General features: G+C 36.0%; 1 protein-coding gene across 1 annotated transcript; it reads right to left on the bottom strand.

The window, feature by feature from the left end:
• Window positions 1-4,135: 4,135 nt before the first annotated feature.
• LOC109706149 (protein trichome birefringence-like 8) lies at window positions 4,136-6,363 on the bottom strand. Its single transcript, XM_020226952.1, has 4 exons — window positions 5,918-6,363; window positions 5,108-5,503; window positions 4,727-4,885; window positions 4,136-4,636 (listed from the first exon to the last, which is right to left on the bottom strand). Exons 1-4 carry the CDS (start codon window positions 6,313-6,315, stop codon window positions 4,282-4,284), a joined length of 1,308 nt encoding a protein of 435 aa, XP_020082541.1. The 5' UTR covers window positions 6,316-6,363; the 3' UTR covers window positions 4,136-4,281.
• Window positions 6,364-11,526: the final 5,163 nt, after the last annotated feature.

Raw genomic sequence — 11,526 nt, 5'->3', positions numbered from 1 at the left:
AAACATTCTAGTTCTAGCAATAACATGATTAAATTAGATGTATTATATCTCAAAAAAAAAAGAAAAGATGTATTATAAATTTAAGTAGTAAAATTTAAATTTTAAATTTTAAAAGTTTATTTCAAAATATGCTACAATCTAGGTAATGTCCTTTTCTTTTCAACTTATAATCATATTACATAGAACATACTTTTAAGGTGAACTACTTGCATGATAAAGTACTGTACTAATTTATGCAAAAAAAAAAAAAAAAAAAAAATTCTATCTCCATTAACGTCCAAATACGTGCACAGCTGCGTATATATATGTACGTACACAAAAACATTAATTCGACCTTTCGTATTTCTTTCCTTCACACAGCTAGTCCCAACCAACTAATTAAAGTGTTCAAAACATGTACTTGTCCCACGCATCTCAACTCATCAACCAATCTACGTATGTACAATGAGAAATTCATAACTAGAGTTTGGCATACCAAGTACAGCAATTGCACTAGTTGTTGGTTTAAATACCTCTCATCATATTACAACTAATTATTAGTTTAATTAGATATCTCTCATTAGAATGTAACGAATTATTAGTTTAATTAAATATTTCTCATTAGACAGGTTTAGATCGTTTTAAGGGGTGCTGGTGACATATGTGTCATTATCTACAATACACATATTTTCAGGGTGGATATAAGTTCTTATCAACTGATAAATTGTCCAAGTTTTGGTGAAGGTTTAATATATGTACTTCCTCACTTTGAAATGAACTGCTATATATGTACAGTTAATTAAAAAAATAATATCTAACTTATGTTCATATATAATCCAAATTAAATCGCGCAATATATATCAAAATATTTTGAATATAAATTGGCGCATGGCAGAAGAGGCCAGAAGTGTTATCTTGTAAGATGAAACCCCTCTAGAAAAATAATTAGAAATTACGTTAAGATGAGGGGTCATATTCACTATTCCCCCGTTGGCATACTTTCCATACCTTAAAGAAGAAGAAATATTAATTATAGCTCAGGCTTGAAGTAGAGTTCAAAGAAGATCAGCTTTGCCTTTCTACTGTATGAAAATAAAGACAAAGTTGATGATGCAGGCCCAGTTGAGACCTTTTATTTTATTACGTGACCTGGAGGGTTTACGAACCCAAGTTCTACAACTTCGACATTAATTAATTAGGGGAGCAGTTGAAGGGGCCACATCCCACATTGTTGCCCCTTCCTGGCTTTTTGCATGCAGCTTACTTAAGCGCAAGAACAAATTACTTTTCTTCCTTAAAAAGAAAATATAAAGTTACTACTTGTGTAAATTGCTGATGCATTAGCATACACAAGATAAAACAAACTTTACTATATTCATGCACACAATTTAAGATTTTATATATATATGTTTGCTAACATATAAATCAATATATATATATATATAGGCATCTACTAAGGAATGAATCTATAAGCTGGTTGTATCTATATATAAGGAACAAACTTTGTCTCATTTGCGTTTTTGTGCTTTATTATCAGTTTTTTTTTTTTTTTGAGAAAAATATAGCAAGTTACCTGCTTCATTCACTATGTATCCTTAGTTCATTTTACCAGCTTTATTATCAGTTGATTTCAACAAGGGAGAATTAAAGGGAGGTGTCACTCTCTTTAATTGCCAGGTGAAATCACCATACGTAACCAAATAATTGCGTGAATTTGACAATACACGGGTTAGGTAGAGTAGGATCCAGTCACTACTCACTCAATGGGGAACTCTCTGGAAACAAATAAAAAAAGTATTAAGACTAATTTTATTTAATTTTTTCTTTTATCAGATTGATGGTTTTAGCAATATACTAATTCATGTAGCAATATCAAAACTCATCCCCTCTATCTATCTCATAAGTTTTAAGTTTAATTTTCACTTCTGCTGTTTAACCTATTATCTCTTCTGTGATTTTTTTTTTCATTTGCATACATGATATAACTCATCTAATATTCTTGTATACACGAATGGTATGTTGGTTTTCCGTAAAAGCTATACCATTTTTCGTTTTTCTTTTTTCTTTTGAGAAAAAGGTAGCGCGTTATCTGCTTCATTCAATAAGAAAGATAAACTAAGCGTACAAGGTGGAAGCAGCTTATGCTTCCTTGGCAAAACCCGAAGTGAAAATAAATGAAACGAAAGTAAAACAAGAAAGAGACAAGATCAAAAGGGAATAGAGGGGAGAGAAAACACAAGGTGACTGATTACAGGAGTGAGATCCATGAGTCAGACAGGGTTAGTGCTCTCTCTGAGGCTCTGACGACGTTGGGAAGATTCGAACAAAAGACAAAACTGTTTTGCTCGGTCCAGAGAACCCACCAAGTAGCCGCTAGCTTGGTTAAAACTTTAGCTCTTAAATTGGCATCGGGGATTTGTGATGTTAAGTTTCAAAGACCTCGGGCGTCCTTGCCTAGACGAAAGATGTGTGCCTCAGCCAGTCGGAGAAGAAGAAATCGGGCGAAGACGCAATTACAGAAGAGGTGATCGCAACTTTCCAAGAAGAGTGCACAGAAGACGCAGCAAGTTTCGCTTTTATTAACTATAAGAAACCGGTTTTCTTTTTTCTTTTTTAATAATTGGGTAGCGAAAAGTGGGAAAAGGAAAGAAAAAGAAATTTTTTTGTGAGAATGCTTGTTGCTCTTGCAGCTTTAAAGTTGTACGGATGCATTTTTGTCGAGAGGAACAAAAAAATAGAATAGAAGTGGTTTTCATGATTAGGATCGTTATCCTCTAACCGCCATATACATTTTGAAAAATTGATTACAAAGAAAAGGTCAAGGTTGTGATGTCCCACAATGGATATAAAATTGAGCAAAAAGATTAAAACAGAGGACTTATTTGAACAATGCCTTATTTTGAAATGGATGCGTGAACTTTTTTAATGTTCTAAATTTAGCTACGTAATTTTGTACGCATGATTCAAGTATCTCTTGATATAAGAATTATTGGTATTTTCAGCCGAATATTCTACAATCAAAGAAATTTATGTTACTTACAAAAAATACATGGGAAGTTGTCGAGTTGTAACAAAACTAAGATGTCTTTTTGGAATCAAAACGTACAAGGATGGAGTATTTGTCTTTGGTTGGTATTGTTGCCCTTGAATTTCTATATTACAAATAAAATTTGATACGCCTTCAAGAAGAACTTAGGCCTCATTTGCCATTGTTGTCTTTCTTTTCTTTTTCTTTTTTTTGTAACATGGGTTTTATATAATTTGAAGCATTAGAGAAATTTTTTTTACTATTATTATATGTGCTTAGCTTATAATGTATCCTACTAAATAATAAATGATAATTTATCTTAAAAATTAAGAAAAAAATATCTTTTTTTTTTTCTCGAGCAGGTATTTTGAATGAAAGGATTGTAGATTTTTTTTTTTTGAAAGTAGCATGCTACCGTCTCATTCAATAAGAATATGAACTGAGCCACAAACTAAGACAATTGGGCCTCCAAGAATGAACGAAAAAAACATGCTACCACTTCTATCTCACATACATCAACGAAAAAAAACATGCTACCACTTCTATCCGCACTCCAACCCCTTTTTCAAAGGTTCTCCACTGTGAGCACCTCTCTTTGTAGTACTAGCCATATAAAAATCTTGACTTTTAATGAGGCTTTTGTCTTCCAAAGTTGAATAAAATTTTAATTGTGAACCCCACCATCTTGCAGAAATTTATAGCGTGATTTGACCGTGAACTTTTCGGACCGAGTCCATCTCTATCTAATCTCATCTGATCTATTAGAAGGCCACATCTTCGAAATCGTCTCTTTAAACTTCATGATCAAGTAAAGGTCAACCTGGGAAGTAGGAATGAAACCTGCCAGGATCTTAGGCCATCTCTATCCGGTCCCTCCCCAGCACTCCTTCACAAGATATTTCTTGTGTACAATTGTATCGTAAATAAGGGAGAAGAGAGTACAGGATTGTAATTATTTTACAATGCACTCCGACCCATTTGAGTCGTGTGGCCACATCTCCCCGTTAGAGAGTTTGCACTGAGAAAAGGGGAAAGAAAATGGGCCTATTGAATATATGACCAGTGTCCTGGGATTCAAGTGGGCTCCAAGAGGTCTACTTAATCTTAAAAAACAAATTACCATTCACTGTGTAAGCCGTAAAAAAGCCATGACTCCTGGGAGGAGGCTATATGTACATCCGTCTAAAACCTCTCTTCTACTCTTCTCACTGTTCTGAGTACTCCTGTATACACAAAAACACATTCACTCACACTTCTTCTGTGGACTCTTTAATTTAAGTGTTGTTGCTATTTTTAGTGTTATAATTCATGGACAAAAGGCTTGCGTAGAGGATCTCGTTCCACATGTCCGGCACGCCGGGAAGGCACCAGTGGCTGCAATCCTCCGCCGCGTGCGGCGGCGTGCCGGGCTCGCGGTGGCTCGACGGGTGCCCGTCCTTCCTCAGCTCGGTTGGATGCGTGATGTCCAGATACCGCGCATTCCTGCCGCCTCTCTTCATCTCCTCCACCGCACGGACGGTGATCGCGTTGCTCCACGGCTCGGGCTCGAACCTGAACCTGAACCCACTGGTGCTGATCCATGGCTCCGTTTCCCGTCTGCATGTGCCGTTCGTGTCCCACGTCCCATTCCTGCAGTCGAGAGCCATGTTAAATTTAACAAAATTTTTAGCATAATCAACTAAAATTACTCATGATGATAAGAGTTAAAATTCGACTCACGTGTAATGAGAAGGGGAGAAGCTTCGGAAGAAGATGTGCGCCTTCGAAAGTTGTGGATTGCTTGTGGCCCAATTTGTCACCGTCTCCAGACTTAGTTGAAAAGCTTCTTTGATATCCATCGTCATGTTTATTGTTTTGCCCACTTGAATATAGTTTCCCCTGAAGAAATTTGTGCGCATGCAATTACAGTGCAATAGTAATCTAGTATACAGCAAAGATAAATTGATGTCATATATGCATTATCGGGCCCAAAACTTCTCGGCTAACCAATTATGAACACGACGAGGCCCAACCCAGCCCATGTAATTTTTTTAAAAAAAAACTAAAAGAAAAACAATCCAAATATATATATATAATATGGTAGGAATATTAAATGGTTACATTTTTGTGATCTTGTCCTCGCTCCACCAGTGGCCAGTATTGAAAACGAGCACGTCGGCCCCGGCCCACCGGCCAGCCAGGTGTGGCAACATGTCGACACGCACCGCACCCTTTATTGGCCCCCCGGATGACACGTTCGGAGGGAGGCGGTCGACGGTGACGAGCATCGGTGCGCGGTAATACTCGACAGTGAGGTTGTAATCCTGGAACACCAGGGAGAGGAATCCCCTGTGCTTGGTTATCGGGTTTCCGAACTGCTCGTAGATTCGCGACCCGTTACCGACGCCTTTCGCAAGCATGCACACCAATGACTCCCACTGGTTCCTCCCGATCGAGTCTCCCGCAAATACAATCCTCCCGTTTCTGCTCCTCTCCAGCATATCACTCGCATTGAACCTGATTTTAGTTAGGTGCGTAGCGAACAATTTGATTAGTTGTGAATAACCCAATTAGGATTAATTCCTATAGCACTCTTAGGCCTAGTTTCTGGAATGAGTCGGTTAAACACGCACGCCTGTTTTGAATAATGCGAGATTATATTAAAGTTCTCCCTATAAGATGATATACAATAATTGTAGGAATTCCACTGTATGCGTTTGGACAATACATAACACAATGAGAATTCCAAAGTAATATTACTTCCATAACACAATTAGATTAATAACTTTTATCCTAATTCATGAAAAAAAATATATATCTAACAAAAAAAAAGATAAGATTACAACAAATAAACCTAATTGAAAACAATGATTTGACAAAAGAATGGTGCAAGTAGAGATATTAAAAGAAAAGGAATAATATTGTACGTACATGGGGAGATCACAACCATGAGGTTGCCACCGCCAATACATGTAGCCGGTATCGTTGCGGCCATTGTGCACGCATTGAAACCCCGGGTCAAGAAACGGACACTCCTCCGTATAATACGATACGCGCTCATTCCGCACCCATTTCCCTTTGGTGTAATCACAACGAGTACCATTCTCATTCTCGCTCTCGTTCTCGTTCGTAGAAAAAGTGAGGAGAAAAAACGACAATGGTTGTAATGGGGTGAGTTGTTGGAGGAGCACGAACGAGAGGGGTAGGATTAAGAGGAAAGAGATAATGGGTCGCTTTGTTTCTTTGTTGAAGATAATGGAGAGGAGAGTTGTTTTATGCGTGGGAGATGAACTGGAATCGGAACCGGAATTGAAATTTGTGAGCTCCATTAATGGAGGAGAAGGAAGCAGAGGAATGGTGAGGAGGAGATGAAGGGTTTGGACCCGCTTTAACGTCCAATTCTTTCATGATATGATATGGTTTGAGGTATTTGTTACGAAACGGTTACGTTAGTTTGAGTGGTTGACCACCAGGTCAAACACCAAGGAGAGGGAGTTAAAATTTTTTTAAAAAAAGGATGGTAACCAATAGGGTTTATTTATTTCACCGGTAAAATTTAAATTGATATACAGTTGTAGGTACATTAAAATTCAGATGGAATTATTTCTTTTTCATTGTTTGTTTTCATATATGTAGGACTGAAGTTTTTAATTTGACTATTTGTTTGATAAATAGTAAATTACGTACAAATTAAAGTTTTCTATTGTTAATGTTTAATTTTTTTCTCTTTTTTTTATAAGTACTAACGAATGAAAATCAATCAACCTCTATTCATTTTTGGTGAAATAAACACATCCTACACAACCACCCATCTGCAATTCACACGACTTTGAAATTCAACATATTTATGTAATGGACACCAGATGGAGTAGTCTCGCGTTAAGGAACAAGCGACAATCGAACAAGCGACAATCGCACCAAACGATTTGAATCAGTTAACGAATGCATTAACGAGTTGAGGTGACGTCAAAGCCCAAGGTCCATAACTTTGGCATCATAATGTTCACTGGATCAAGACACAATGTGGCTGTTACACACGCAATGAGTCACATAGGCCAATTAGCCCATCTACCACCTGATTATGATATTACTACTACCCCTAGATTTTCTTTTGTTATTTTTTGAGAGATAGATAACACGCTATATGTTTCGTTTATTTCATTTAAAAATAAACTTAGCTAGAAATGTGAATCAACTAGGATTCGAACCTGAATCTCGGGCACCAACCACCAAACCCTTTACCACTTGCTCTAGAGACGGTCGGTACTACGCCTAGATATTCAAATCATACATAAGCCCATTAGCCACAAAGCTCAATCCAAAGTTCCAAACAGATTCGGATTTGTACCCTACACTTGAAGTCACTTGTTTTTTTTATTATTAGAACCATTACTTCCTACAAAATACGGATAGCCCCTAGCACGGCATAGTAGTAAATGACTTAATAATTGATACCCAATACTGCAAGTTTAAAATTTAATTATTTCATATTTACAGCTAAGTGGATAGCATACTATCATTCTCTTTCTCAGAATTTTTTTTTTAATACTTGTTATTCAGAATTCACATAGAAATTGGTAGTAAAAATATTTTCTATAATTTAGAAAGATGGAATGTTTAGTTTAATAAAATTTGTCTTGAATCACAAAATTTTGCATCTGGAATCCTTTTTTTAAAAAAATATAGCATACTGTCCATCTTATTTATCAAGTAAAGTGAACTTAGCTATAATTGTGTGACATCTGGGCCTCAATCAAAAAAAGTAAGCAGAAAAAAAAAGAAAAGAAAAGAAAAGAGAGAAGAATATACAATAGTAGTTTTGATGATTAAAAATATAGAGAGACGAACAAATACTGTTAATTTTTGCTATTTTGTATGGTGCAAGTTATCGTGTATAACTATTTAAATGTCCCGGTCCCTCCCTCTTTGTAAATAAATGTGTTTGCTGAGACTGAAAAAATAAATGAAATAAAATAAAATAAAATAAAATGAAAACAAGGACCACAGGGGGGACCACCTGTAGCTGTAGAATAGGAAGGGCATGTAGGGAAAAGGGCAGTGGGGGACCACCACTCGGCCACCTTCAGACGCGGGGTGGACCAACCAAATCACATAGCTTTGCCCACACTTTTGACCAATAACGCTTCCCCATCCCCTCCATTTGCCCCTGCTTTTTGCGGAAATTTACAGCTGAGCCACCGTCGCTACCTGTGTTGAAATAAAATTGGATAGGAAGTTTTTCTTGAATAGCAATTTTTTTTTTTTAGTTGCAGAAACATTTTTAGTTAGATACTTTGATTGGTCAATTGGCATATATTGCGCTAGAAAAAGTTAGTAATTATATATTCCAACCTTGTTAAAAATGTTTTTCTTAACAAAAATTTAATCTGTACTATATCTGCCGAATGGGAATTCAGTGAAATCTTTCTATTTCTTTTTTTCTTTTTCTTTTGACTACAAAATGGTCGTTTTGCGTTTTAATAACGTATAGTTGTTTATAGACGCAATTATAAGAGTAATCTTAGCTACTTCATTGATGTATTTAATCATCAGAAAATTATACTAGCTTTGCTTTTCATTACCTAGATGTGGTGTTAGGCCCAATTGCATTACAAAAGATATATACTACCTTTTATTAAAAATATATATTTTCAGAAAAGAAGTAGCCAGTTATCTATTTCGTTTAATGCTTTTAAAAATAAATTATGATAGAAATATAAAATAATTAGGCTTCGAATTTTTCAGATATCAGTTATTAAATTCTTATCCAATTGCTCTTAGCATCATCGGTGACCCAGATACAACTGTTATGGCGAACAAATGGATGATCAAAGCAACACTTTGTTGAGTGTGATTTATGTAACACTATCGAATATTCAGAATCGATATCTAACTTGCTATATGCCTAGCACCTAGTTTTGGGATCCAATTTGAGCTTATGGTTATCGTTGCAACAGCTGTTCCCACCTCTTTACCTCCAATTGACAATCCAACTGTTATCATGATCAAGGCAAATAGCTACTTAGCTAAGGGGACCATATATGTAATATACAGCATCAAAATCTATCTACTTTTGGAAAGTGGACTTCATATATAATCTATCAAAGAAACTCTCAGAATCACAGTATATCCACTTAATTAGGAAAGAAAAAAGAAAAAGAGGCAATAGAATGTCAACTTTTTCGCCCAAATCGAAAAGTGGCTAAGATTTGATCTGGAATTTAGAATCAGTAAAGTAATCTTTACATCTTCAATTGACTGACAATTATTGGTGATCGTTTTGAGTAGTTAATTAGCTAATTAGGTAATTAAGCAAGAGTCAAGTACTATTATTATATCACATATATTAATCGCACATTGCGGAGCAAATTTGATACGTGTCAATGTGTCATGTCAAGTTCTTGATCTCTAATGCTCGGCATATGTTCTAGTCCTTACATGGGTTATGAGAGTCATTATTTTGAACAGAATAAGGCATTTAGGTACGAAGTGAGGTGTAAATTGCCCTCAGATTGTTTTAGGGGAATAGCATATGCTTATGTAGCTACTTGTGTGCTGATCTAGCATATGCTGATCTAACTGCACGTCTGCACCTAAAGGGTGGCAGAAAAGGACCTGATTAGTGTGGCGATTTGTTAGTGGATAATTTGTCGAGAAAGAAATAATATGATTTTTTTAAATCAATTTTTAGACGTCTTAGTGATTATTAGACAAATTCATGACATGAAAAAAAAAAAGAGGCTGAATTTTACATCACTATGTGACTTATTTTTTAGTGAGGATTGTAAAACTCTTAGTTTTTTCTTTACTTCTATAACTTTTTAACTCACCCGAAGTCTCGTTGCCTCAATTTTTTGTAAGTGAATTTTTTTGTCGAATGAATGAAATGGCCAGCGAGCTATCTTTATCTCAAGAAGAAAAAAAACTTTCCGTTGTCACTCTTACTAACTCTTATATCTAATATTATTGAAGAAATTTAGGTATAATTCTACTCCTGTAGCAGAATTTTGTGGCTTACTAAGGAGGATATGCTAATTTTTCTTTAGGGCTACCAAATTTCCTCTTAACATTTTGCGATTCACATCACATTATTATCAAATTTATTTTGCTTCTATTGACAAACCTAATTTTTCCAATCTATAGGATGCATATTGCAAATAAAACTTTGTTTTTTGAACGTCGCAAGGACAATACATTTTAATAATTACGCTCAAGTACAACCATCCCACTAGAATATTCATGGAATTAAAAGAAGGATTCTGCAAAGTGTATTAACAATCTCAAAGAAATAGCTGCGCTCACTTTAGTTATTGGTATTCTTTTGCACTATAATAATGTAAAATTATTTGATTATGTAATTAGGTACATTAATTATCATAATTAAAATGTGATTAAGTGTGCAGTTGAGCTTAATGTGGTCCATGAGAATGCGTCCCTTTCTCTTTTTGACTAGTTGAAAAGAAGCTATAAACAAACTACTTTTAGCATAACAAGGATGGGCACGCCATATACGGACCTTAACTACTATTGTAGTAAAGGCCAAAGGTTACGAGCTTTCTAAGAAAGCAACCCTAAAGCATTGATTATTGCTCGGTTAATAAAACCAAACACAAAAAGCAACCATGTGGTGAGCACCTAATACACAAAAGTATTTGTAAAGTATTGGTCAAGCATCGCTACTTTGTCGGGTGTTTGAACTTGAAAGACCATAGACTTAGACTCGCCGCGTTTGGTATTGGCCGTATGCGAACCGCTTGTGCGCAAATCAACAACTATACTACAATTTATATGTGAATTTGTATAGGTTCTTTACCCACCTCTACGAAAATATTTGTACTTGAGTAGACGCGAAGAGAATATAACGAAGCAATCTTTAAAAGCTACTTTTTTTTTTTTCAATTCAATTCATTCAGGGTCAGTTTGCAAATATATATATATATATATATATAGAGAGAGAGAGAGAGAGAGAGAGAGAGAGAGAGAGAGAGAGAGAGAGAGAGAGAGCATGAATTAAATTACTACGCATAGAAAGAAAGAGTGAAAATATAGATGGTTTAGATTTGAAAATTCTCAAAAGGAAATTCAGCAAGTGTGAAAGAGGACATAGTGATCTCCAGCAGATAGGGAGTCATAAATAACAGTAGCTGTGGGCCCCCACATATCCTATTCATGTTTATTGGACAAAAATGGAATTAAAAAAATGGAATAATTCCACTGGGCGGGAGTGGATAAGATGTGGGCTGAATCTCTGGTCCATATCCAGTTTATCTGTTAATCGGCAGTAGCCACTGGGGCTCCCTATTTTACACAACTACCCTCCCCAAATTCCCGAAATTACCTTTTGCCGCAGTTTAAGTTCCGTCATCGGGAAACGCATCCGTACTCAGATCCGCGCGCGGGAGAAACAGATACGGTCCGTATTGTATCAGAGGGCATAAACCGTAATTTCAGAACAGCGGAAGGGTATTTTTGGGATTTCAGATGAAGTAATAATCGGAGCCGGAGCCACAGCGCCCAATGCGGCCCGTGACGGGGGAAGC

This window comes from Ananas comosus, unplaced genomic scaffold (assembly GCF_001540865.1).
Source record: "Ananas comosus cultivar F153 unplaced genomic scaffold, ASM154086v1, whole genome shotgun sequence".
In the NCBI taxonomy this organism is placed as follows: domain Eukaryota; kingdom Viridiplantae; phylum Streptophyta; class Magnoliopsida; order Poales; family Bromeliaceae; genus Ananas; species Ananas comosus.
Note: the sequence above shows the minus strand (reverse complement) of the source record. Positions and strands in the feature narration are given on the sequence as shown.

Bases quoted from the DNA above. Each gene is read 5' to 3' on its own strand.
- LOC109706149 (XM_020226952.1), bottom strand. From the start codon at position 6,315: ATGGAGCTCACAAATTTCAATTCCGGTTCCGATTCCAGTTCATCTCCC. The intron at 4,886-5,107 runs GTAACCATTTAA...AAATTTCTTCAG, and splicing joins GAGGACAAGATCACAAAAAT to GGGAAACTATATTCAAGTGG. The intron at 4,637-4,726 runs GTGAGTCGAATT...TCTCGACTGCAG, and splicing joins TTCTCCCCTTCTCATTACAC to GAATGGGACGTGGGACACGA.